This window comes from Chlorocebus sabaeus, chromosome 11 (assembly GCF_047675955.1).
Source record: "Chlorocebus sabaeus isolate Y175 chromosome 11, mChlSab1.0.hap1, whole genome shotgun sequence".
NCBI lineage: Eukaryota > Metazoa > Chordata > Mammalia > Primates > Cercopithecidae > Chlorocebus > Chlorocebus sabaeus.
The window spans coordinates 2942144-2967400 of record NC_132914.1 but is presented as its reverse complement, the minus strand read 5'-3'; the positions used below and the strand labels follow the sequence as shown (position 1 = coordinate 2967400).

Sequence of the window (25257 nt, the reverse complement as noted above, 5' to 3'; positions counted from 1 at the left end):
TCCGGAAGGTTTGTCTGTGTGTGAACTGGGGGCTGGGCTGCCCTCTGATGGAAGAATCCACTCGCCCATCCAGGAGGCATGAAGTCTCATTAGGAGGGGGCACCAGGGGTCAGGGGCTGTCATGGGAGCCTCAGTGAAGTGTTTGAGAGATCTGGGGGCTATGACAGCAGGCAGGCCCATGGAGGACAGTCGGTGGGTGGCAGGTGGGGAAGGGCACATCACCCCCTTCTCACAGCCATCTTTGGAAAGGTCTGGAGCTTTCTGAAAAGTTCCCTCTGCAGGGACCTGGCCTCCAGCCTGCTGGGAAGGGACTGGCACCCTGACTGGAGGTCAGAGGCAGTGACCAGGACCTTCCTGGAGTGTGGACCCGCCCCCAGGCCCTCACCTGCAGAGACAGCGCGTTCCTCTGGGAGGGTTTGCCCACAAGGCCCTGCTCTTTGCGCTTCTTGAACTTCCGGAAGTACTCCTGGATCAGGAATGTGGCGTAGAACTTGCCAACGGTGACCTCATCATCTGAGACGTATGGAGAGGGGAGAGGGGGTAAGAGGGAATTCAGTTGAACTTCATTTTTTTTTTTCAGCATCCAAAACTTTCTAAAACTTTTTAGGTTTAATTGTTTTGGAGAGATAGTACATTCACAAGGCTTAAAAAGAGAAAAAAAAAATACATAAAAAGGCTTATGGTGAAAAGTCTCTCCTGCCACAGCCCTTATCTGCCTAGTCACCACCTCCTGTAGATAATCTAGTTTCTCGAGTATTTTCTCGGAGATTCTTAGTGCAAATTAGTTATGTAAATCATCAAACATATTCTTAGCCCCTGTTTTTTTTTTTTTTTAAGGAAAAAGTAGCCTATCATCAAAATTATTTCCTGCTTTTTTTTTTAAACTTTACTGATATTTGCTGACTCTTATTTGATTCCAGAGCTTCAAATGTCCCTCATCAATTGGCCCCTCTTCCAAGTCCAAATCAGTTCAGCTCAACTTGGAGGGAGGGGCTGCTGGAAGGAGGACTTTCTTCCCATGGAAGTTTGGATTTTTCTTTCAAACCAGACTAGGTTTTTGTGCAGCGTGGCTTGGCTGCACCCCTGCTAGGCTGGATACCCAAGATTACGTGTGACAGCATCAGTCCCTGTCCTGGGAGTGAACCTGATGGTGGAGAAGCCATAAGTTCCTACAGGAAACAGTTCCTGCCTGGTAAGGAGCCCCTTGGCTCCACCTCCTGGTTCACTGTGAAGAGATGCAACGGGCCCAAGAGACAGACCTAGGGGCTGGTGAGGGTTCTCCTCCTACCTGTCCCTCCAAAACAGCCAAATCCATAGCAGTGATGACCCCTCCCTTCTCTGGCAAGCACCCCCTTTCCACGTGGGAGGGAAAAACCCAGGGTCCCCTCTCCCGCATAGTCGGGAAGGAAGAACTGCACGGTGGGACAAGCCTGGAGTCCTAGGTCCCCTGGGGCCTGGGTTTGAATCCTGAATGTGCTCTGGACTCTCCAGGTAACCTTGGGTCAGCAACTTAGCTTCAAAGAACTTTAGTTCCCTGAGCAAACTTCACAGAAATGTTGTCAGGATTCAATAAAATGATGTATGTAAAATATCATATGGCACTGGTGAGATTTTCACGTAGCCCAAGTCTGGCTTTCGCTCTGGCAAGTGGTTCTTAACACAAGTGGTGTCGCCTCTTAAGGAGGGCACAGTAAATGTGTGGGATGGTTTTTAGTTGTCAGGGTACTGTGGGGGTGCCACTGGCATCCGGCAGCTCCAGACCTGTCCCTGGAAGTGCAGACATGTTCTGCAATCGCAGCTTTGCACCCTGCAGGGCTTTCGAGTTTATACCACACATCCATGATTCTGCGTAGGATTCTCTGAGCTCAGAACGTAGTTCCATTTTGCAAATGAACATAGGATATTGTTTTGCATGGTTTTAACATACCTAAAAATTTCCGGGAATATAACTGCTGTGTAAATTGACGAAAACTATACCTTGGAGTGTTTAAACTTGGCTGAGAGAGGTTCGCGTTTTGGAAAACTGGATTCCTGATGGCAATGCTCTTTGCGGTGTCTGGGTCACTCACTGTAAGTGTCATGTCATGGTCATTCTGCATACGTGTAAGTACATCTGTGTGTGTTTATGTGTGGGGGGCTATTTACACACAGTTATTTAATACACTGATTTACCCCTTATTTCAAAATGACAAAGTGTTGACAGTATTCAGTATTGTCTTACTTCCTGTGAACCCAATTGTCTTACTTCCTGTGTTGTAAGTGTGTACATGAGAAGATCTCATCAGTTAAATGTACCCTCTGGTATAGTTATGCCTGAGTATTTGCATATTGGAAACATCTGCTTTTAATAGATTTTATGTTACAGTGAAGGCATTATATTAATATTTTGGAAATTATATGTATAGGAAAGATATATTATCTATAATTTTCATTCGGGGTCATAGTAAAGGCAGTATAAACTCTTTGCTATAAAAAGGGATTTGGGGCTTGACAGGGTCAAGAAACACTGCTCTTGGAAGAACAAAAAGAATTTCATCCAAGAGGGGAGGAATCTCAGGGGATTCTCCTTTCAGGGCCTTAGAGCAATCCTACAGTAATCAGGCTTATGGGAAACCTACACTTTGTAGAGTTTGCTTAGAAGTTCTGCCAAACCCCTAAGCATCAGGGACTCGCCTGTTACCCTATGTAAAAAGCAGGTTGCACCAGATTTCCAGCCTGACATTCTGTTTCTGAGTTTGTGCAGGGCATTGCACCTGTGTCCCTTCTAACCAATGGGGCCTCTGAGTCCCGCAGGAAGGGTCTGAAGGCAGAACTCCAGCAAGCCTAGGGGACTCAAGAAGCAAGTCTCAGGGGATGCTTCCACATTCTAAGGGTGCCACTGCTGGAGGAGAGGCAGGCCGAGGAAGGCACGGCCAGGTTGTGGCCGAGGTGCGGGGCCCAGGGAGCACTCACCGCCTGCAGGAGGCACCACCTGGTCCAGCAGCTTCATGCTGGTCCGCTTCCAGATCTTCTTGATGATGGCCCGCAGCTCCTCATTGGCCTGTTCGAGGTTCCCTGCAGGGCGGAAAGGATCCTCAGCCCCTTGGTGGGCCTCTGATGGGCTGGGTCCCTCTGCGTAAGGTAGGAAGCCACAGATGGTGGCGTCTGCCCCACGCAACCTGACACATCAGTTTCTTTCTCACTGGCTTCACTTTTCCCCAGTCTTCCCGTTTTCTACCTCCTTCCTCTTCCCCTTCCTCTCTCCACCTTCCTTCCTTCCCCCTTCCCTCTCGTGCTCTGTCCAATGCCATTCCTCTCCCCTTCCCCCTGCCTGTGGCTCAGGCCAGCCAGGGGGCCCCTCTGCCGGCACTCAGTGCTCTTCCTTGTGGACTGAGCCCAGGGCCCGGGCAGGAACAATGGCGGCCATGCGCTCACCAGCTGGAACATGTATGACCCCACCACGGGCAGTAGGGGGTCCCCATGGGTGGCATTTCTCATGGAACTCGTTGGGCAGCCACAGGGAACATGGATGATAGGAGGGTACATCTGTCAATGAGGGCTCTGTCCTGAGTTCCCCTGCTTAGATGCCTGCCCTGTGCAGCCTCTGGGGCCCCAGCCTTACAGTGGTGAAAAAGGAAAGCCGAGCCTCCTTACAGCTGTAAGGGCAGATGTGGGGGACAGGATTCTAAGATGCTCCTCACCAGGGTATACACGCTGCCAAACCCCTGGGCCCCTAACCATCAGAGATTTTACTCCTGAGATTAGGTTATATGGCACACGGCACCCATGACCTAAGACAGGGAGGTTAGGCGGACCTGACCTAGTCACGAGCCCTTTAAAAGCAGAGTCCTCTCCAGCTGGCCTGGAAGAAAACAAACACTCATGTGGGCTGAACCTAGAGAGGCTGCTTCTAGGAGCTGAGGGGGTCCCCAGCTGTCAACCAGCAGGAAAGTGGGGACCTCAGACCCACAATTGCAACGGATGAATCGCATCAACAACGTGATCTCCCCCAGAGCCTCCAGAAGAGACCATGGCCTGATCAATATCCTGGATGTGCCTTATGAGAGCCCAGCTTCACCACTGCTGGACTTCTGACCTGCAAAACCATGAGCTAATAACGGGGTATCTTTTTTTTTTTTTTTGAAGACAGAATTTTGCTCTTGTTGCCCAGGCTGGAGCGCAATGGCACGATCTCAGCTCACTGTAACCTCCGCCTCCTGGGTTCAAGCAATTCTCCTGCCTCAGCCTCCCGAGTAGCTGGGATTACAGGCATGCGCCACCATGCCCAGCTAATTTTGTATTTTTAGTAGAGACAGGGTTTCTCCATGTTGATCAGGCTGTTCTCAAACTCCCGACCTTGTGATCTGCCCGCCTCAGCCTCCCAAAGTGCTAGGATTACAGGCGTGTGCCACCGTGCCTGGCCAACAGGGTATCTTTTTAAGCTGAAAAGCTTGTAGTGATTTGCTTTGCAGAATAGGAAACCAACATGGGATGTTTACTGCTCTTGCATAGGACTGGCGGTTCAGTATCGTTGTGGAGGGCTCTCGTGTCAGACTGCCTGGGTTCAAATCCACCTCTGGGGCCACAGGGCAGAGCATGCAGAGGTGGCAGGAGAGGGACTGACGGAATCCCAAGCTCCCTGAATGCCAGATCCAAACAGGACCTGAAGGCAGGGGACGACTCCCGGTAATCAATCCCCTTCACGGGAGAGGTAGCTGGAGGTTTCTGACACACGCAGGACAAGATCCTAACACACACGGTATTCAAATATACTTGGCTTCGGGACTGGGCTGAATGGTGTCCTCCCAAAATTCATGTCTGCTTAGAACCTCAGAATGTGGCCTTCATTCGAAATAGGATTTTCACCAATGTAATTAGTTAAGATGAGGCCATTCTGGATGAGGGTGGGCCCTAAGTCCAATGTGGCTGGTGTCCTTATAAGAAGAGGAGAGGAACGAAGACCCTGGAGGCTATGTGAAGATGGAGGCACAGATGGCACGATGCTGCCGTGAGCTAGTGCACACCAGGCATCGTCCACAGCCCTCAGAAGCTGGGAGAAAGGGTGGAACAGATTCTCCCCACAGCCTCCTGAAAGAACCAATCCTCCTGACACCTTAGTTTTAGACCTCTGGCCTCCTAAACTGAGAGAACTTTCTCTTGTTTCCAGCTGCCCAGTTTGTGATCATTTGTTACAGCAGACCTAAGAAATTAACATAGTTTCCAAAAGGACCTTTCCTTTTTTTTTATCAGCCTTAATTTATTCTCATGACGGTCTATGTAATTGTGGAAGTTCACCGACAATTGTTTCATGTCATCTGAGTATTTTTCAATATCTTCCTTCTATGTTCCAAGAGAAAAGCCTGTTTGGCTTGGTGCTGGACGTGGGATGAGAGCTCTGATTCTCTGAGGTAGGTGTTAATTTCTCCCCAATTCCTTCCAGGCTGAGATGTCTGAAGGGTGAGGACTGATGCCAGCCTTATCTTCACAAATGTAGGTGCCTTCTCCCATTTCTTTCTAGTTGTTTCTAAGACGTGACTTTGTCTTCCTTTCTTAAGATTTTAACAAGATTGTGGAGGGCCCGTGTGTGATGAAGGCTCACCCTTCGGTGGGGGCATTACGGGCCCTTTGGTAGCTGTTCTGAAATGTCTTTGTGTTTAAAAGATAGTCTTTAATTCTTGACATGATTGTAGTTCCCACATGGCTGGCTTCTCCCCTTTTCTCTGGAACTCCTATTTCCTCAGAATTGGGTCTCTGCATTTGATGGATCAGTCTTTCGCATTGTTACTAGCTACTGGTCTTCCTTAGTTGGCATGTGGTTTGCTTTGACAGTGAACCTTCGACCTTGCCAAATCCTTGCTTCCATACCTGCCTGCCTTTTGTTCCTCCATGGAACAAAATCTTACATCCTCAATTTATATTAAGCTTTAAGTATTACAGCATATTCCTCCTGGCAGTCATTTGTATCGCCTCTTCTTCCCTCAGAACGTAGGGCAGTAACACTCCTTGCAGAAAATTTGGAAAGTAAAAAAACTAAAGGAGTAAGGTAGATGTCACTGCTGATCTTTCTACTCGTGATAATCAATGTTAACATACGAACACATGTTCTTCCCAGTTTTCTTCCTTGTTATACAAGGAAGAATTAAATGTGTGTTTTGGCCAGGCGCGGTGGCTCATGCCTGTAATCCCAGCACTCTGGGGGGCCCAGTCAGGCAGATCACGAGGTCAGGAGATTGAGACCATCCTGGTCAACATGGTGAAATCCTGTCTCTATTAAAAATACAAAAATTAGCTGGGTGTGGTGACACACGCCTATAGTCCCAGCTACTCAGGAGGCTGAGGCAGGAGAATGGCTTGAACCAGGGAGTTGGCAGTTGCAGGAGGCTGAGATTGCGCCACTCCAGGTGACAGAGTAAGATCCATTAAAAAAAAAAAAGTGTGTTTTTGTTTTCTGGTAGTCAGAAATAGGCCTATTTACACCCATTTCAGATTGAGTGATTGCATTGGCTACTGATGGTATATTTTTTTAGCCTTTGCTTTTTTTTTTCAGTTTAGTAGCGGAACTTGTCCTATTTTTATTTTTTATTTTATTTTAGTTTTTCAGATGGAGTCTCACTGTCGCCCAGGCTGGAGTGCAGTGGTGTGATCTCAGCTCACTGCAACCTCTGCCTCCCAAGTTCAAGCGATTCTCCTGCCTCAGCCTCCTGAGTAGCTGGGATTACAGGTGCCTGTCACCACCATGCCTGGCTAATTTTGGTATTTTTAGTAGAGATGGGGTTTTACCATGTTGGCCGGGCTGCTCTTGAACTCCTGACCTCAAGTGATCCACCTGCCTTGGCTTCCCAAAGTGCTGGGATTACAGGCGTGAGCCACCGTGCCCGGCTCCTATTTTTATTTTTTAAAAATCAGCTAATTATTTTGATTTCTGTCTTGGTGGACTGGTTCTTGTTTCACTTCATTTCAAATGTTTCTGTTATTTTTTCTGAAGGATCTAACTGAGAGAAGATCCATGTCTGGGTTATTCAATGAATTAAATTCCCAGATGTCATCACCTTTCTCTAGTCTACCAACGAAGCAACGGAAGTAGAGACAGAGTAAATGGCTCATACTCATGTCATTAGTGAGAGAGCAGGGATTTAGATTCGAGTCTCCCATCTCCCTGCCAAGGGCTCCTTCTGTTGCCCCAGAGGAACACACTGACGGACAGCCTGAGTTTTAAGCTGAAAGTGTAGGAAGGGGAAGGAAACATACTGCCTGTCTCATCTGTGTTTTCTGTAATTACTACACCAGTGGGTTTGAATCATCTCTGTAGCTGGTTCAAAATGCAGATTTCTGGGCCCCATGCTCGGGGATTTGGCGTTATCAGATCTGTGTGGGTGCCTGGGACTCTGTAGCTTAAACAGGTGTCCAAAGCTGATTCTGCAGCAGGTGGTCTTTTGACCACGCTCTAGGAAACGCTAGACACTCCAAGGCTGGACACCCTTGGAGAGAAATGGCATCTTCTTAGGTGTATTTAATACAGCCTTTTCCACAGTGGTTCACAAACTCTTATCCATCATAAAGGGAGCAGATTATCTCACTCCGGCTGCTGCTAGCCCTTAGGGTGCTAAGGACACTTAGAAGGACCCCTCCAGGTGGACACAGCCCTGAGCCCGGTCTGACTAGGTGGCACCGGTGAGGTCTGAATCCTCACCTGTCCGCTGGCTGAGAGCCTTGAGCCAGGCTCAGCCCACACAATGTGTGCAATGACCTCCACCACGGCCACCACTTGTCACTATGTCCCTTTTCCCACACATGTCTTCCCAGCACAGTCCTATTAATTTAATGAGTTGAGCATTTGAGACACCCACCTGTGGCCAGTGTTAAGTCCTTTTAGACAGGGGTTGGTCCTGCTTCAGCTAACACCTGTCTCCTTCTGTTTTGTGAGCTATACCCTCTGACTTTAAGATACCACCAGAATGAGTCCCAGAGTTTCATGGAAAGCGAGAGTTCAAAATGAATAAGCCGGAGCAGGCTGGTCCAACCTGCAGCCCACGGGCCACATGCGGCCCAGGACGGCTTTGAATGTGGCCCAACACATATTCGTAAACTTTCTTAAAACAATGAGTATTTTGTGATTTTTTTTTTTTTTTTTTAGTTCATCAGCTATCGTTAGTGTATTTTATGTGTGGCCCAAGACAGTTCTTCTTCCAATGTGGCCCAGAGAAGCCAAAAGATTGGATACCCCTGAGCTAGAGGCAGGGAGACCATTCAGGAAGCAAAGAAGTCATGAGCAGGCTGGGGCCCTGCGATGTGCTGGAGCACGGGTCACCCCTGTATCCCCGCTCGGATGCTGTCTGGGGCAGGAAGGTCCCTCCAGCACTGTGCAGGCTGCCGAGCTCCTCTCTGATTGTCTGCTAGACCTTCTGAGTGTCTCTCCCAGTGCCCATAGGCGCCCTTACCTTCTGTTTTGATCCTCAGGGCTGTCCTGACCAGGGCAAACAGGGTGGCATTGAACATGACCGTCCCGTCGCTGTTCAGAGGCATATTCATGGAGACCAGGCGCTGCAGGGGAAGGGGAGCAAAGCCAGTGATGCTGGCAGGTGGTGCTTAGGGGACCACAGAACACCGTGGCAGAGTGATATGGTTTGGCTCTGTGTCCCCGCCCAAATCTCATGTTGAACTGTGATCCCCAGAATTGGAGGTGGGGCCTGGTGGAAGGTGATTGCATCACGGGGTGGATTTCTCATAAACGGTTTGGTGCCATCCCCTTGGTGAGTGGGTTCTCATGAGATCTGTGTAAGTGTGCGGTCCCTCCCCCTTCTCTCTTGCTCCCTGTCTCTCCATGTGATGCACCTGCCTCCCCTTTGCCTTCCACCATGATTGGAAGCTTTCTGAGGCTTCCCCAGAAGCAGAATGCTAGTGCCAAGCTTCCTGTACAGCCTGCTGAACTGTGGGCCAATTAAACCTGTTTTCTTATACATCACTCAGTCTCGGGTATTTCTTTATAGCAGCACAAGGATGGCCTAACACAGAGGATGCTGGGGGAGACACGCAGCTTGTGTGGGTGTTGTTGGAGTGGACAGCGAGTGAATGATCCCTGAAGCATTCCAGGGAGAATCCTGCCTTTGCCACAACTACTTGTGACCCTCCTCACAGAGTGGGAGAGGTATGACATTTATCCTCATTAGACCTTCACTTCCACAGAACGATGTGAAGGCCACCCAACCTTGCGCCCTGCTCGAAAGTCTGCTCAGGCGTGCAGGTGCGCTCTCCAGTGGCAGCAGAGACCGGCTGTACGCCAGCACATGCTGGGAGCCCACCTGCCAGGCAGCATTCACCCACAGCCCGGAGAAGAGAAGGGATCACAGGAGCTTTGCCTGCAGGAGATGCTACATGTCCTCTCTGTGTATTGCCAAATACGCTTCTGCATCAAGCTGGAGCAGAAGCCTGCTGACACTGGATAGTGCTGTCTTGCCCTCTTCTTTCTAGCACGCTCCCAGAACAGGCTTCCCTGGCACTGAGCTCTGGTGTGGGGCCTTCAGCATGCACTGGGTCACAATGAGCAAGCGCGGTGTGAAGCTCACCACGGCATCCATGCCGAGGGCATGCTCAAGAGGGCTATTTGTCAGCTCACACGGTGACCTCCTGCTAATCTCAGTGTCTAGAAGGGTTACACTTTTCCTGAGTGACCAGATCTTGGTGAGTCTCATGGATGGTGTGAACTGTATCGTGGCCACTGGAAAGTTTCACACCCAGGCCTCAGCCTGCCCAGGCCCATCCGGAGGCCACAATGGATGCACCTTAGCCCCCTCCAGGCTGCACCCCTGCCCACCCTCACCTTGCATGGTGTTTGTACCTTGCATTTATTTTATACTCCTTTTTTTCTGATATTTTCTATGCCCTTAGAAATCTCTTAAAATCTGGTTTTTTTTTTTTTTTTTTTTTGAGTAGAGGCACAAATGAGAAGAAACTCAGTAAACAGAGCACAAGTAGAAGGTTCGGTGTTCCCTCAATCTGCGTTTTCCATGAGTGGATTCTCACAGAGCCGCATCCTCCTGCCATCTGAGTTTCCTCCTCTCTCCAGCCCTCTGGTCTCCCTTCGCTCACCTCTCTGTCAGCTCATTACTGCCCCAACAAGGAGTGCAGAATGGCCACAGAAGAGAGGAGGGGAGAAATGGAAATGACACTTTCTTTTTTTGGGGTCATGGTCTCACTAAGGAATCTGAGGAAAGTGAGAGATCCTCCCCTGGTACACTTTGTATTTTAGTGATTTTATGTACAATTTTAGGACTCGCAGAACCCTGAAGTCAATGCCTGGGCTTTCTAATTGCCCTCCAACTCCACGAAAAGAATGCCTAACCCCTCTAGCCTAGGCTGGGGAGTCTCCCACCCCAGGATGCCCGGATGGTGCAGTGGGACGGGCTGAAAAAGTCCTTTATCCAGGACTGGGCCCCTGGCTCGCTGGGACAGGAGGCATTCACTCCGTTATTCCCTTATAGAGTCTGAGAATTTAGAGCTGGAAGGATCCTTAAAATGTAATCTTTAGGCACATAAACTAGTATGTTCATTCCCTTAAAGGATCACAAGAAATGGGCACTTCGCTTCCCCTATTTTCCCTCTTCCTCCCATGAACCCAGTTATCTCTTACTTTGCAAGCCACGCGGTGAGGGCACAGCTTCCCAAAACCTAGTGGGGGCTGAATCCGCCGGAGGAGGGTCACCACATCCAGGTGTTTGATACGACCCCTAGAAGAGGAAGGAGGGGAGGGACAGGACATCAGAGAGCCATGGTCTCTGCCAGCAGCCCAGGATGCATGCACCTGAGGGGTGGGGCCCACTCACATGGGCAACATGGCACTGTGTAGTCACTATTAGTCACACTCAGTGCAGAGCTGCAGAATTGCATGGCACAGCCCCAAACCAATATACATATACACGTGTTTAGGTTTTAATGAATACTTTTCTGCCCATGCTATGTTCAAAGTGGAAGGGATTTTAGCAGTGCAACGGAATTCTCAATACATACTTGCTGACTGAATGAACTAACCTTCTGACCAAAAGGTATTTACTGAGGGTCAGCCAAATGTGATTGATCTTTAGACCAGAAGCAGGAATGGAGTCAACATTTTCCCCGGCCCTGTGTATCCTAACTTGAACACTTAACTAGTTATTCCTGATACTAGAATTTCCTATCCTTCCATTCAACTGAAGGTAGTAGATATATTCTTTTCTTTCTTTTCTTTTTTTTTTTTTTTCAGATGGAGTCTTGCTTTGTTGCCCAGGTTAGAGTGCAGTAGTGCAATCTCAGCTCACTGCAACCTCCGCCTCCCGGATTCAGGCAATTCTCGTGCCTTGGCCTCCCGAGTAGCTGGGATTATAGGCATGTGCCACCATGTCCGGCTAATTTTTGTATTTTTAGTAGAGATGGGGGTTTACCATGTTGGCCAGGCTGGTCTTGAACTCCTGGCCTCAAGTGATTCACCCACTTCAGCCTCCCAAAGTGCTGGGATTCCAGACATGAGCCACCACACCCAACCTAGTAGATATATTCTTGACTTAATTGAAGGTGCCAGGCCTCCTCCTGCTGGCAAACCCTGGGGTTTGATGCAGTTTGGTGTTTCTAATTGATCCACCCAGTGCTGGCCAACCGTGAGCCCCTCCTGCAGGTATGGTCAGCGATACCCTCTCTCAGCTCAGGGAATCAGGCCTTCCCTCTGGGAACTTACTTGGCTTCAGGGTCATACTCTGCCCAGATTCTTTTAAACTCATCCAGGTGGTGGGGACCAAGGATGGACCAGTCCCTTGTCAGGTAGTCAAAGTTGTCCATGATGACAGCTACAAAGAGGTTGATGATCTGCGGGGAACAGTACAATGAGGTGCTGGGAGAAGATCTTCCTACACACCTGCCTCTGGAACCCCCATGCCAGCCGGGGCCCACGGATGGCAGAAGCCAACATTTCTAAAGACCGGTAATCCATCCTACCAGCCGTAGAACCTGGGTCTCTTGGATGTAAACTTGACACAGCTTCCCTGAGAGTTGTGTGTGATGAACCCACATCACAAGCTGGACAGCTTCCCTCCTACTGAGCTGCTGGGCAAGGCGGCACAGGAAAGAGGGGACTTTATCCCCTTTTCCTCACTCCTCAGAAAGATGCCAAAAAAGTATAGTTCTTTCTAGGCCTCCACATGTCCCCTGTGTCCTCTGGGACAATGCCAGCATGACAAGAGCCAAGAATGGACAAGCAATATGCTGGTGGAGCTCACTCTGGCCCGGGGCTTTTTGCCTTTCTCTCCATGTGGCTGGACACTCCTGCCAACTTAGCCTTCCCAAACCAGCTCCTCTGATGGGGTTGCCCTGACCGTGAGCTGCAGAGATGGAGGGTTCAGGCTGCCCTGGAACTGGGCACTCATGGCTGCTGGCTGTTGAGTTCCCCCTTGGCTTACCAGGAAGGCACAGAGCATGTAGAAGCTGATGAAGTAGAAGACGGCAAAGCTGCTGCCACAGGGTGATTCACCCTCCGTGCTGTTGCCGGGCTCGGACTCCGGGGCACACTTCTTGCCTGGCATGCAGGCCAGCATGATGTCCTGCCAGGCCTCCCCGGTGGCACACCTACGGGGGAGGGAGAGCCACATCCATGCAGCCCATCCTACAGACGCCAAGGAGGGCCCTCTGCATCCCTCCCCACTTGTCCCTTTCCTCCTTCCCCAGAGGGAATCACTAAAACGAACTTGATGTTCATCATTCCCCGAATGCTCTGATATGTTCGCTAAATATGCAAACACATGGCATTATTTTGAAGATTTTAAATTTTATATACACAGTAACAAACTGCACCTTTTCCGAAAACTTGCTGTTTTTGCAATCCACATGATGTTTTTGAGACTTAGCCTTTTGGATGTATTTTAGTTCCAGTTCATTCACCTTAACTGCTGTATAGGAGTATGCTCTATGAACTTACCATAAAAAAATCCACCGTCCTGTTAAGGAACATTTAGGCTTTTCACTTTTTTCTTTTACTAGTACAAAAAACACTGCAATAAACATGCAGATTTATATCTTGGGTATCCACTTAGAAGTGGAATTGCCAGTTAAAGTACACGTGTCTTCATTTTTACTAGATATTCCTTGAACTCCAAGGGTTTGTCCAACTTAGACCTCCTATTACCAGTGTAGGAGAAATGACACTACAAACTCATCTGTTCATTAGTGAATTGTTTTAAACGATGCTCGTATAATTCGTGTGAGATAATATGTCATTGCTGTTTTAATTTGGTTATAAAATGATTAGTGGGTTGAAAATTTAGATTTTATCTTCCATTAAATTACATGTGCATGTTTTTGCTTGTTTGATTCAGGATGCTTCTTGCTCATTTGTAGGGTGCTTAAGATATTCTATTCTTTATTATTTTAAAAAATTTTCAATAGTCTTTGGGGAACACGTGGTTTTTGCTTACAAGGAAAAGTTCTTTAGTGGTGATTTCTGAGATTTTGGTACACCCATCACCCAAGCAGTAGCCTTTTATCCCTGACCATCCTCCCACCCTTCCCTGAGTCCTCAAAGTCTATTACATCATTTTGCAAATGGTGCTGCTATAAACATGTGTGTGCATATGTCTCTTTCATATAATGACTTCTCCTTTGGGTAGATACCCAGTAGTGGGATTGCTGGAGGGAATGGTAGTTCTACTTTTACTTCTTTAAGGAATCTCCATACTGTTTTCCACAGTGGTTGTATTAGTTTACATTCCCACCAGCAGTGTAAAAGTGTTCCCTTTTCACCACATCCATACCAACATCTATTATTTTTTATTTTTTAAATTACAGCCATTCTTGCAGGAGTAAGGTGGTGTCTCATGGTGGTTTCATGTCTACTCTTAATCCTTTGTTAGTTATATGCATCAGAAATAGCTTCTTCCAATTTGTGGCTTATCTCTGGCATTTTTTACGATGTATTTTGGTAAATCTAAGTTTTGTATTTCAATGAGGTCAAATTTATAGTTTTTCCTCTATGTTTTGTGCTTTTTGCATCTTGTTTAAAAAATCATTCTCTGTTTTAGGTCATAAAGACATTCTTTTCTATGTTCTTCTAAAGGTTCTAAAGTTTTGTTTTTCACAATAACTTACTAACCTGAAATTTATTTGCATGTTTGATATGAGGTAGAAATATGCTTTTATTTTTTTCTGTATAGATAAGTCATTTTACTAATACTATTTATTGAATAGTACATCTTTACCTACTTAATTGAAATATTTCTTCTGCCATAAGTTGTATTTCCATAGGTGTGTAGGTTGTGTTCTAGCCTTTCCATTCCATTCCTTAGGTTTATTTGTTTATCTTGGTACAGAAGTACTGTGTTGTCTTCATAGTAAGTGGCCTTACGGTAAGTCCTGCCCTCTCACAGTGCAGGAATCCTTCCAACCTGTTGTTCTTCAACATTTGTCTTGGCTATTCAGTTTCCTTTTCTATTCCATAGGCACAGTAGAGTCAGTTCCAGGCTCTATGAGTAATCCTGTTGGGAGTCTTATTAGAATTGCATTGGGATATCGATTAACTTGGGGAATCCTGACATCTTTATGATATTAAGTCTCCTGGCCAGAAATGTGGCATATCCTTCCTTTTATTTTGTTGTACATTTAAAATGGTATAGTTTCAACATTATATTTTAAAAGCTATATCCATTTGCTGCTGATATAGAGGGAATACAATTGATTTCATATTATGGAATATTTGCTAAACTCTCCTATTAGTTTTAGCAATTTTCTGTAATTTTTCTTGTATATACACACAGGCAATCAACTTTTTTGGCATTTAATTTTGTTTCTCCAATTCTTATCCTTTATTTTTCTTGTCTTATTTTATTGGTTAAGAGTTACAAAATAATAATATTGAAAAAGTGACAGCATAAAATCTTGTCTATTACATTTACTAATTAGTTATTGCCAGCACAGGAAAACAATTATTTTTCTTTGTTAATCTTTTAATCTTCCACTTTATTAATTCTATTGTCATAAAAGGTTTTTAGTTAATTTGCATAGATTTTCTACATAAATTAGCCTGTCGTCTGCAAACAATGGCAGTTATGTGTACATACTTTCATATTTATAACTGCTTGCTTTTTTCTCTTTTTCTCATTGGCATTAGCTTTGTGTTAGTCTTATGGGATGAGTGAAGAGGTTTCCACAACTTTCTGTTCCTGGAAAGTTTATATAACATTGGAATGACGCGCTCCTTGATAGTCTGGTAGACCTCACAAATAAAAATATTGAATCTTGGGCCTTTTCAAAGGCTAAATTTTTGACTACCTTTTCAATTTCTGTTGTAGTTGTTGTTTTTTAAATTCTTAAGGTAATTTTATAATTCTTATTTTCTACATAAAAGCATCTGCTGCATTTAGGTTTTCAAATGGATTGGCACAAATTTGTTCATGATGTTCTCTCTGTCTTCTTTTTTGAAGTCTGATATTATTCGTCTGCTACTCTTAGAAAAATCTTGTGTGTGTGTGTGTGTATGTGTTTAGAGATGGGATATCACTTCGTCACCCAGGCTACAGTGCAGTGGAGCCATCTTAGCTCACTGTAACCTCAAACTCCTGGGCCCAAGTGATCCTCCCGTCACAGATTCTCAAGTAGCTGGGACTACAGGTGCATGGCACCACACCTGGCTAATATTTTTATTTTTATTCTTACAGATGGGGTTTTGCTATGTTGCCCAGGCTGGTCTCATACTCCTGGTCTTAATTGATCCTCCCACCTCAGCCTCCCAAATTGTTGGGATTACAGGTGTGAGCTGCCATGCCTGGTGAAAATCTTATTTTTGATAGACTCAGAAGCTCTCAGTGAACATAGCCTCCACGTCTTGGAAATCTGTTCCTGGCATTTTTCTTTGGTCTCCTTCATTCTCTTGGCCAAAAGTTCAGCATATTGTTTAACCTCTTCCTTATATTTATTTATTTATTTGGAGACAGAGTCTTGCTCTGTCACCGAGGCTGGAGTGCAGTGGCACAATCTCAGCTCACTGCAACCTCCACCTCCCAGGTTCAAGCGATTCTCCTGCCTCAGCCTCCTGAGTAGCTGGGATTACAGATGCCTGCCACTGTGCCTGGCTAATTTTTGTATTTTTAGTAGAGACAGGTTTAACCGTCTTGGCCAGGCTGGTCTCGAACTCCTGACCTCATGATCCACCTGCCTCAGCCTCCCAAAGTGCTGGGATTACAGGTGTGAGCCACCGCGCCCAGCCTTACTTATTTTTATTTTTATTTTAGTGTCCTGTTTCTTCAGAGCAATATGTCAGCATTTGTGTTGCAGGACACGTGGAGTAAGAAGATGCCGAGTCTTGGGTGCTTTGGTTCTAGGTTCCTGACATCCTTTGTTTAGGGGCTTACTCACCGGTGGACATCATCTTTACACGGAATGAAAAGTTATTAGACTGTGCCATCTCTTTTGGACCTCAGGTGAAAAGGCACAGTAGTATCAGTCAGTCTAGTCTTTCTCTCTCCCCTATCTTTTTTTACAAAAACCAAATTAAGAAGTCAGATTGGCACTCACAATGCAACCCTGAACAATCTGTGCTTTCCTTCTGCAGTTCCCCTTGGTCTGTAACAGAATGCCCCATACGCAGTAGCAGGTGGATACAACCACAGGTCAGGACACACTGCTTCACAGGGAAACCTCGCGGGTCATTTGTACCATTGATCTGACCCTCATAATCCTTCCATTCTTCACCCAGAGTGGCACCGGTGACTTCTGAGGCCACATGCTTCTCATAAAAGGTATGGTTTGCATCCACTGTCCACTTCAGTGAGTTTCTGGCAGCCACTGGCTGAGAAGGAGATCTTCTGCTTCATCTTGAAGCAGCTGATCACCTTTGAGGTGCCACAAAACAGAGGCATGAGATTCTCTTATCATTCTAAAAATCACTTCCACACCTGTAATGACGTTGCTTTTTGCACTCCTGATGTTGTTGTGTTTTTTAATTGGATTTGATGCTTTGTCTGTTTATTGGTCTTTTCAAAGGATCAGCTTTAGGGTTTATTGATAAAATCCATAATTTATTAATTGATGCTTTTACTTTTAAAAATGTATTCCTTCATATTCTGGGATTATTTTACTATTCTTTCCCCCATCTTTTGGCTTATTTAATATACATCTTTTTAAATAAATATAAATAAATTTTAGGCTCTGAACTTTTTTCTTTGGTGTTGACTGATGCATCTCATCCATCTCAGATACGGTGCTCTGGCTCTCGTTTCTAAGTACAGCCCTGTGCCACTTAACAATGGGGAGATGCACGGTTAGGCAATCCTGTTGTTGTGCAAACGATGCCATAGCTATTACACACCTCAGCTCTATGGCACAGCCCACTGCTCCTAGGCTTCAAGCCTATACGGCATGTGACTGTACCGAATATTGCAGGCAACCGGAACACACTGGTAAGTATTTGTGTATCTAAACATACCTAAACACTGAGAAGGAGCAGTAAAATAGGCACAGTAAAAAAGATTCAAAGATGGTGCACCTGTAGAGGGCGCATACCATGACTGGAGCTTGCAGGACTGAAAGTTGTTGTGGGTAGGGCAGTGAGGAGTGGTGAGTGAATGTGAAGGCCTTGGACATGACCGCACACTGCCGTACACCGCCGGAGACTAGAAACACTATACACTTAGGCTACACACATTTATAAAAAGTACTTTTCTTTCTTCAGTAATAAATTAACTTCAGGTTAATGTAACATGTTTACTTTATAAACTTTTTAATTTTTTTTTAACTTTTGGACTCTTCTGTAATAACGCAACCTAAAACACACATTGTACAGCTGTACAAAATATTTTTCTTTATATCCTTATTTTGTTTTTTTTTTCTATTAACCTTTTTTTTTTGTTTGTTTTTTGTTAAAAGCTAAGACACAAACCCACACATTAGCCTAGGCCTACACAGGGTCAGGATCATCAGTATCACTGTCTTCCACCCCCACATCTTGTCCCATTGGAAGGTCTTCCGGGACAGTAACACGCATGGAGCTGTCATCTCCTATGATAACAATGCTTTCTTCTGGAATACCTCCTGCAGGACCTGCCTAAGGCTGTTTTATGGTTAACTTAAAAAAAATAAGTAGAAGCAGTACACTGCAAAATAATGATAAAAGTACAGTGCAGTAAATATATAAACTGGTGACACAGTCCTTTATTCTCATTATAAAATAGTATGTACTGTACATAATTGTATAAGCTATACTTTTTTTTTTTTTTTTTGAGACAGGGTCTCGCTCTGTCACCCAGGCTGGAGTGCAGTGGCTGGATCTCAGCTCACTGCAAGCTCCACCTCCTGGGTTCACGCCATTCTCCTGCTTCAGCCTCCCGAGTAGCTGGGACTACAGGCACCCGCCACCTCGCCCGCCTAGTTTTTTGTATTTTTTTTTTTTTTTTAGTAGAGACGGGGTTTCACCATGTTAGCCAGGATGGTCTCGATCTCCTGACCTCATGATCCACCCGTCTCGGCCTCCCAAAGTGCTGGGATTACAGGCTTGAGCCACCGCGCCCGGCCTAATTTTATATTTTTAATAGAGATGGGTTTTCACCATGTTGGCCAAGCTGGTCTCGAACTCCTGACCTCACGTAGTTTGCCTGCCTTGGCCTCCCCAAGTGCTGGGATTACAGGCGTGAGCCACCGCGCCCGGCCAAGCTATACTTTCATACGACTGGCAGCACCACAAACACTTGAGTGAGGTACTGTGCTGGGTGATGATGTATCGCGTCACTGGGTGATAGGAATTTTTCAGCTCCATTGTAATTTTAGGCAGACTGTCATTGGCTGAAATGTCATCATGTGGCACATGACTGCAGATTGTAGTTTCAGCTTTGAGTCACTAAGAAGAGTGCCAAAATTTTAAGTAGATTTTGGAGAGGTTATTGTTTTTATGGCTAATTTCTAATTTTGCTATATCAAAGTAAGAGCAGTTTTAGAATTTGTTAAATTCTTTGTGACTTAAGTGTTGGCTAATTGTTGTGAATGTCTCTGGGGTGTTTAAAAAGAATGTGGTTTTTTGGCCATTTATTGAGTATAAATCTATAAGATCAAGTCTGTTACTTGTATTACTTAGATATTCTTTTTTTTTTTTTTTTTTTTTTTTGAGACGGAGTCTCACTCTGTCGCCCAGGCTGGAGTACAGTGGCACAATCTCGGCTCACTGCAAGCTCCGCTCCACCTCCCGGGTTCACGCCATTCTCCTGCCTCAGCTTCCCAAGTAGCTGGGACTACAGGTGTACGCCACCACGCCCGGCTAATTTTTTGTAATTTTAGTAGAGATGGGGTTTCACCGTTAGCCAGGATGGTCTCGAACTCCTGACCTCGTGATCCACCCGCCTCGGCCTCCCAAAGTGCTGGGATTACAGACGTCAGCCACCGCGCCCGGCCTACTTAGATATTCTTTACCCTTTTTTCTGTTTTGGTCTATTTGATCTGTCATGCTCTACTACCTGTATTAAATCTTCCACTGTGTGTGTGTGTGTGTGTGTGTGTGTGTGTGTGTTCTCCTTATACTTCTATCAATATGTAATTGATACATTTCCAAACTATATTGTTAGGCTCATGTAGTTTTATGACCGTTACATGTTTTTGATGGATTATACCCTGTATCAGTATAAAATCCCTCTCTGTCTTGTTTAATGCCTTTCACCTGGAATTCTATTTCTTCTGCTACTGCTATTATTACATCTACATTGTGAGCCTTACATGGTGTTCATTTTTCCGTCCTTTTATTTTCATTTTCCTTAGGTCATTTTGTTTTACTATACCTGTTATAAACAGGCTAGAGCTAGATTTCTTAAAGCCAGCATCAGAGTATCTATCTTTTAATAGTGAACTTTAGCTCAATAAGTTTAGTAATTATCTTTGTTCTTATTCCTGCCATCTCCTTTTATTATTCTAATTTCCATGTTTTATTTATTTATTTTTCTACTTTTGCTTTACCTTCCTTTTGCTGAATTGCTAAGTTTTCTTTATCTACTTTTTCCTCTAGTGGTTTGGAATGTATACATTCCATTTCTATTTTTTTAGTGATTGACCTTTAAGTATTTAACATATATATTTATACACACTTTTCCCTTAGTTATGTACAGAATTAAACAGTATCTATTTTTATCCCCAAACAAGAGAAGAATCTTAGCGTGGTTTCATGTTTCTAATTCTTCTACCACCTCACTTCCTACCTTGTTGAGGTAACATAAAACATTACTTCCAAATTGTCATTAAGGTTTTGTACATTTTCCCCTTAACAATTATGTAGATTTTATATAAACTTTATAATGTCCTTGTTCAAAACTCACAACTATAAACTTCATTATTTTTTACTCATATCATTACTCTGCTCATTCTATTTCTTTGATTCGTTTTTCATTCTGTGGAAGTACAGCCTGAGTAATTGCTTCAAGGAAGACTTATGTGGGGCAGTAAACTTTATGGGTTCTTAAACACTTGGAAATGTATTTTGCCTGGCTACTTGAATGCTGATTAGACTGCATATACAGGGCCAGGTTCAAGAACACATTTTCCTCATAATTTTGAACATATTATTCCATTGTCTTCTATTACATATATACTTTCATTAATGAAAAGTCTAATGCTAATGATGATTTTCAAAGTAATTCCCTTTTTTCCTTTTTGGCAACACTATTTATTAAAGAAGCTCTTCTTTCTCCATTCTGTGTTCTTGGCACCTTGGTCGAAAATCAATTGGCTGTAAATGAGTGGGTTCATTTCTCAGGTTTCTATCCTGAGCCATTGCTCTATGTGTCTGTTTTCATGCCAGTACCATGCTGTTTTGGTTACTATAGCTTTGTAACAGATTTTGATATCAGGCCGTGTGGTGCCTCCAGCTTTGTTCTTCTTGTTCAAGATTGCTTTGGCTATTCAGGGTCTTTTGTGGTTCCATATGAATTTTAGGATTGTTTTTTTCCATTTCCATAAAAAATGACATTGGCATTTTGATAGGAATTGCATTGAATTTGTAGATTGTTTTGTGTTGTACTGTCATTTTAACAATAGTAATTATTCTAATTCATGAACACAAGATATCTTTCCATTTATTTGTGTCACAACTATTTCTTTTATCAATGTTTTATAAGTTCTCAGTTTATAGACCATTAAATTTTTTCCTAAGTATTTTAGTTTTTTGTTGCTATTGTAAAAGGGACTGATTTCTTAATCTCTCTTTCAGATAGTTCATTGTTAGTGTAAATAAATGCTACTCATTCTTGTGTGTTGATTTTGTGGCCTGCAACTTTACTGAATTAGTTTATCAGTTGTAATAGATTTTGGTGATCTTTAGGATTTTCTATACATAAGATCATGTCATCAGCAAACAGAGAAAATTTCACTTGTTCCTTTCCTATTTGGATAACATTTGCCTAACTGCTCTGGCTAGGACTTCCAGTATTATCATGTTGAATAGAAGTGGTGAGAGTGGGCATCTTTGTCTTGTTCCTTATCTTAAAGGAAAAGCTTTCAACTTTTCACCACTAAGTGTGATGTTAGCTGTGGCCTTGTCATATGTGGCCTTTATTGTGTTGCAGTGCATTCCTTCTATGCCTAATTTGTTGAGAGTTTTTATCGTGAAAGGATGTTGAATTTTGTCAAGTGCTTTTGTGCATCTATTGAGATGATCATGTGGGTCTTTTTTCCCTCATTCTGTTAATATAGTGTATTACACTTATTGATGTGCATATGTTGAACCATCCTTGCATCCCTGGAATGAAACCCACTTGATCATGATGTATCATCTTTTTCATGTACTGCTGGATTCAGTTTGCTAGTATTGTGTTGAGGATTAAATGAGGATGACGCCAGTGCATGTGGACATAAGCATCCAGCACAGCAAATGGCACAGACAGGTGCTGGTATAGTGATAGATATCCGTACTTATTGGACGAAAAAACTGAGGTTCAGAGAAGTTAGATGTCTCGCTCAAGCTCGCAAAGCATGTTGGCAGGTTGGCTTTGGGCCTGCTCAGACTCCAAGCCAGGCTGCGTTCAGCATGTGACTTTTGCTCCCCTAATGGTTTTGGCTGGTTTCCAGCAGGTGTGCCAGTGCATAGTGTGTCTCTCTGTGGAAAGTTATCATAAACGACAATGGACCCACTGGCCTCCTTGTCAGGCAGACACCAAGCACACATTCTCTCCCTTCCTACTCCCTGGGAAACAGTTCCATCATTCTACCATCAGGCCACAGTGTGGCACCATGCAGGTGTGTGTGTATCTGTGCACCTGTGTCCTCAGGGACCCACCTGAAGAGGAGCAGCACAGCCTGGGGGAAGGTCTGAAAGTTGTTGTTCCGGTTGATCTCTGTGGTATCATTCAGGGCAATTTTCCCAAACACCTAGGAGAGGGAAGGAAGAGGTGTTCAGTGATTTGTGGACAGAGAGGATCCTAATTTCCCACCATTGTTCAATGGTCTCTTCAGGGGTCTCAGGTGTCCCTGGAACTGGCCACCACAAGCTGAATAGTCTTCCCATGCAACCTGGCAGGCACCTGCTGCCCTACCCAGTCCCTGAGCACAATCCCCACACTGGACAAGCATGAGAATCAAAGAGCCCACAGCCCCAGGCAGGTCCCTACAGCCCGGTGGGAGCTGGGGCTGAGAGTGGTGGATGCTGGGACAGGGACCCAGCTTCTGACAGAACACAGGATGCACTGTGTTACTTTCTTTGCTATTTCAGCGCTGCATGCCCAAGCACTCTTTCAAATTTAGTTCTTGCATTTTGGAGTGATGTGGAGTGAGTGATCTGGGGCTAGGGCAGGCTTCATTCATTCCTGAAATCCCTTTTTTTTTCCTGGTCTTTTAAAGCTGTGCTTATCTTAGAAACTGCCACCGTTACCAGGTATCAAGGTAGCTCTTTTAGTCTCAAAAGGTTTTGGCAACTGAATCTGGGGTCTTTCTGCGATGAGTAAGTAGGGGACTTCCTGGAGGAGGGGCCAAGGAAACGCTCTGGGCCAGTGTGGGCGTCCTGCCAGGTTTGACCTTGGGACCTCAAGCTGGAGCCCGGAGACGGGAATGGAGAGCTCCAGGTTTGTGGTGAAAGGTGCAGTGGGCACCTGGGAGGGGAGGCCCCAGAAAACTGCTGCACGTTTGATGTGGTGAGCCTTGTGTTGATTTGGCCCTTCCTTGCTTCCTTCTTCTTTCCTCCCTCCCTCTCAGTCATTAGCTTCCAATGAATCTGGTTGGGGTAATTCTCAGGCCCATCAGACCTGGACACAAACAGGGGTGCTGGGCAGACACACCTTGCTGCTGTTTCTTGAGAAGGGGCTGTGTCTCTCCCGAGGCCCCTTGCATAACTCAGGAGTGTCTTTCCTCTACCAAGAGCAGAACCCAGGCCTCGGGGAGGGAAGCTCTCTGGGCTGTGTATTCTGTACCTGGCCGCTCTCCTGTTACCTACAGGAGATCCATTTGGGGAAAGTTCCCATTCCTGTGGTATTTTGGGCCTCAGAAAATGGAAGAGGAGGGAGAGGGACAGTCAGGAATGAAAGGGAGAAGGGAGGGAGGAAGGTGTGAGGGAATGTGGTGCTGGGAACTGGGAAGAGACAGAGCAGGAGAGGAGGAGAGCAGAAGGCCAGGAGCCCCGTGATGGGAGCCTCCCTACCTGCATCCCGATCACCGCGTAGATGAAGAACAGCATCACGATCAGGAGGGCCACATAGGGCAGGGCCTGGAAGGAAGTGCAGGAGACTCCCATGAGGCCGGAGTGCAGAGGCCAGCTGGGCCCCTTCCCAGGGAGCGCCGCATCCCTGTCTCTGCAGCCATCAGCTATTGCCCGGTTTGGGCTGGGGGACACTTCCAAGAGTCCCACAGGACTACGGGGAACCTGGGAGAAGGTCTGAGAAACCGGAACTGACTTCCCATTTCAGCTGGGTTTTCAAAGCAGGCCACAGAGTAACCACATAGTGCGACACTACCTGGGCAAAACAATCAAGAAAGAGCAAAGTCTCCTCCGACTACACATGTGCGGTATGTTTGTACGAGGGGGGAGAAATCGTGGACAGCACCCAGCTGACTGTGGTTACCTGTGGAGGAGTGGGGTAGTGGCAAGTTACACCCTTCCTTTACACAGCTTCATTCTATCCCACTAGTTGTAGCGAGCGGGTATTACTATTGCAATGAAAACATTTAATAAGGAAAAATTTAAAAGAAAGATCATGGGTTCAACTCCTGTTTTTGCCACTTTCTATCGATGAGAACTGGGGCACTTAACTTCTCTGAGCTTCAGTCTCCTCATCAGAAAAATGGAAATAATAATAATGACCTCTCAGAGGTTTTGTGGTTTAAATGATTTAAGGCTTATAAAGTGCTTAGTGCATGCCTTGTACAGAGTTGGGTTCCATACATTCTATTCGCTTAATGCATTATCTGCCTGGCAACTAGGACGACTAAATTTCCAGAGCCCCCGACACTTCTAGGGAGAGGCCATGGTCCCCGGGATGGGAGGCCCGGCCCGTGTTCCCAGGCGCCGCTTCATTGGCCGCCGGTCACTAGAGGGTGCAGCCAGAGCAGGCACCGGCTGCCTGGCCCGAACGCCTGTGCCACCGTCAGGCCCTCGCAGTCACCCAGTCTGAGTCTCTTCCCAGGCCCGGGAGATGTCGGGGGGCAGGGCGAGTATGGCCACTCACAGCCGTGGGTTCCGCGCGCACCCAAGTGCAGCGTCAGCGGCAGTCCTGCTTCCACTGGGGCCTACTTTTCCGAATCCCCGGAGCCTGGGCCGACCCGGGCTGGGAGTGCAGGAGCCCCAGCTCACCATTAGGCGGGGGTCAGCCCTGGCGGCTCAGAGGAGGCCTGGCCATTGGGAGCTCCCTCAAGAACCTTGGATGGTCAGTCCCTGGCAGGAGGCTGCTGGGGGCAGAGCGGGGACGGGCATCTTTCCTCTGGCTACAGCTACAGCCATGGGCACACTAGACCAGGCCCAGGCACGCCCTGTCCCCAGGCGGGGACTGGCCGGGGTGGGGCACACAAAGGCCATCTTCCCCGACAGATTCTGGTCTCAGGAAAGCTGAGAGCGGCCCCTCCATGGGGGGAGAGAAGCCTGCGTTCCGCCAGCCCAGGGAAGCATGAACCACCTTCAGGGGTTCAGCACTCATCTGCGGGAAGTCAAGTGGCCCAGCAGCTTTGCTTCTCCTAACTTCAACCCTACAAAGGCTCCTCCGAGCTGGCAGGGCAGGGGCTGATGGTCATTCTGTTTTAACGGAAAAACAGTGGCTGAGAAAAGGAACGCATCACGTGGCCAGGCAGTCCTGGGCCCATTCGAAAGGCCTGTCTAGC

At 46.0% G+C, this 25257-nt stretch overlaps 1 protein-coding gene across 29 annotated transcripts in view; it reads right to left on the bottom strand.

The window, feature by feature from the left end:
- The window catches only part of CACNA1C (calcium voltage-gated channel subunit alpha1 C), a 650562-nt gene that overhangs the window by 20433 nt on the left and 604872 nt on the right, over positions 1–25257 (bottom strand). For 16 of the 29 annotated variants that reach the window (XM_073020379.1, XM_073020371.1, XM_073020378.1 and 13 more), the window contains 8 exons: positions 23588–23653; positions 22235–22326; positions 12402–12567; positions 11684–11811; positions 10607–10703; positions 8418–8520; positions 2953–3054; positions 386–513 (listed from right to left, as the gene is read on the bottom strand). In XM_073020379.1, the coding sequence (XP_072876480.1) occupies positions 386–513; positions 2953–3054; positions 8418–8520; positions 10607–10703; positions 11684–11811; positions 12402–12567; positions 22235–22326; positions 23588–23653 (882 nt within the window). Of the gene's footprint in view, positions 1–385; positions 514–2952; positions 3112–8417; positions 8521–10606; positions 10704–11683; positions 11812–12401; positions 12568–22234; positions 22327–23587; positions 23654–25257 lie in introns of all 29 variants that reach the window. The other 13 variants (XM_073020354.1, XM_073020353.1, XM_073020352.1 and 10 more) reach the window with 1 other exon arrangement.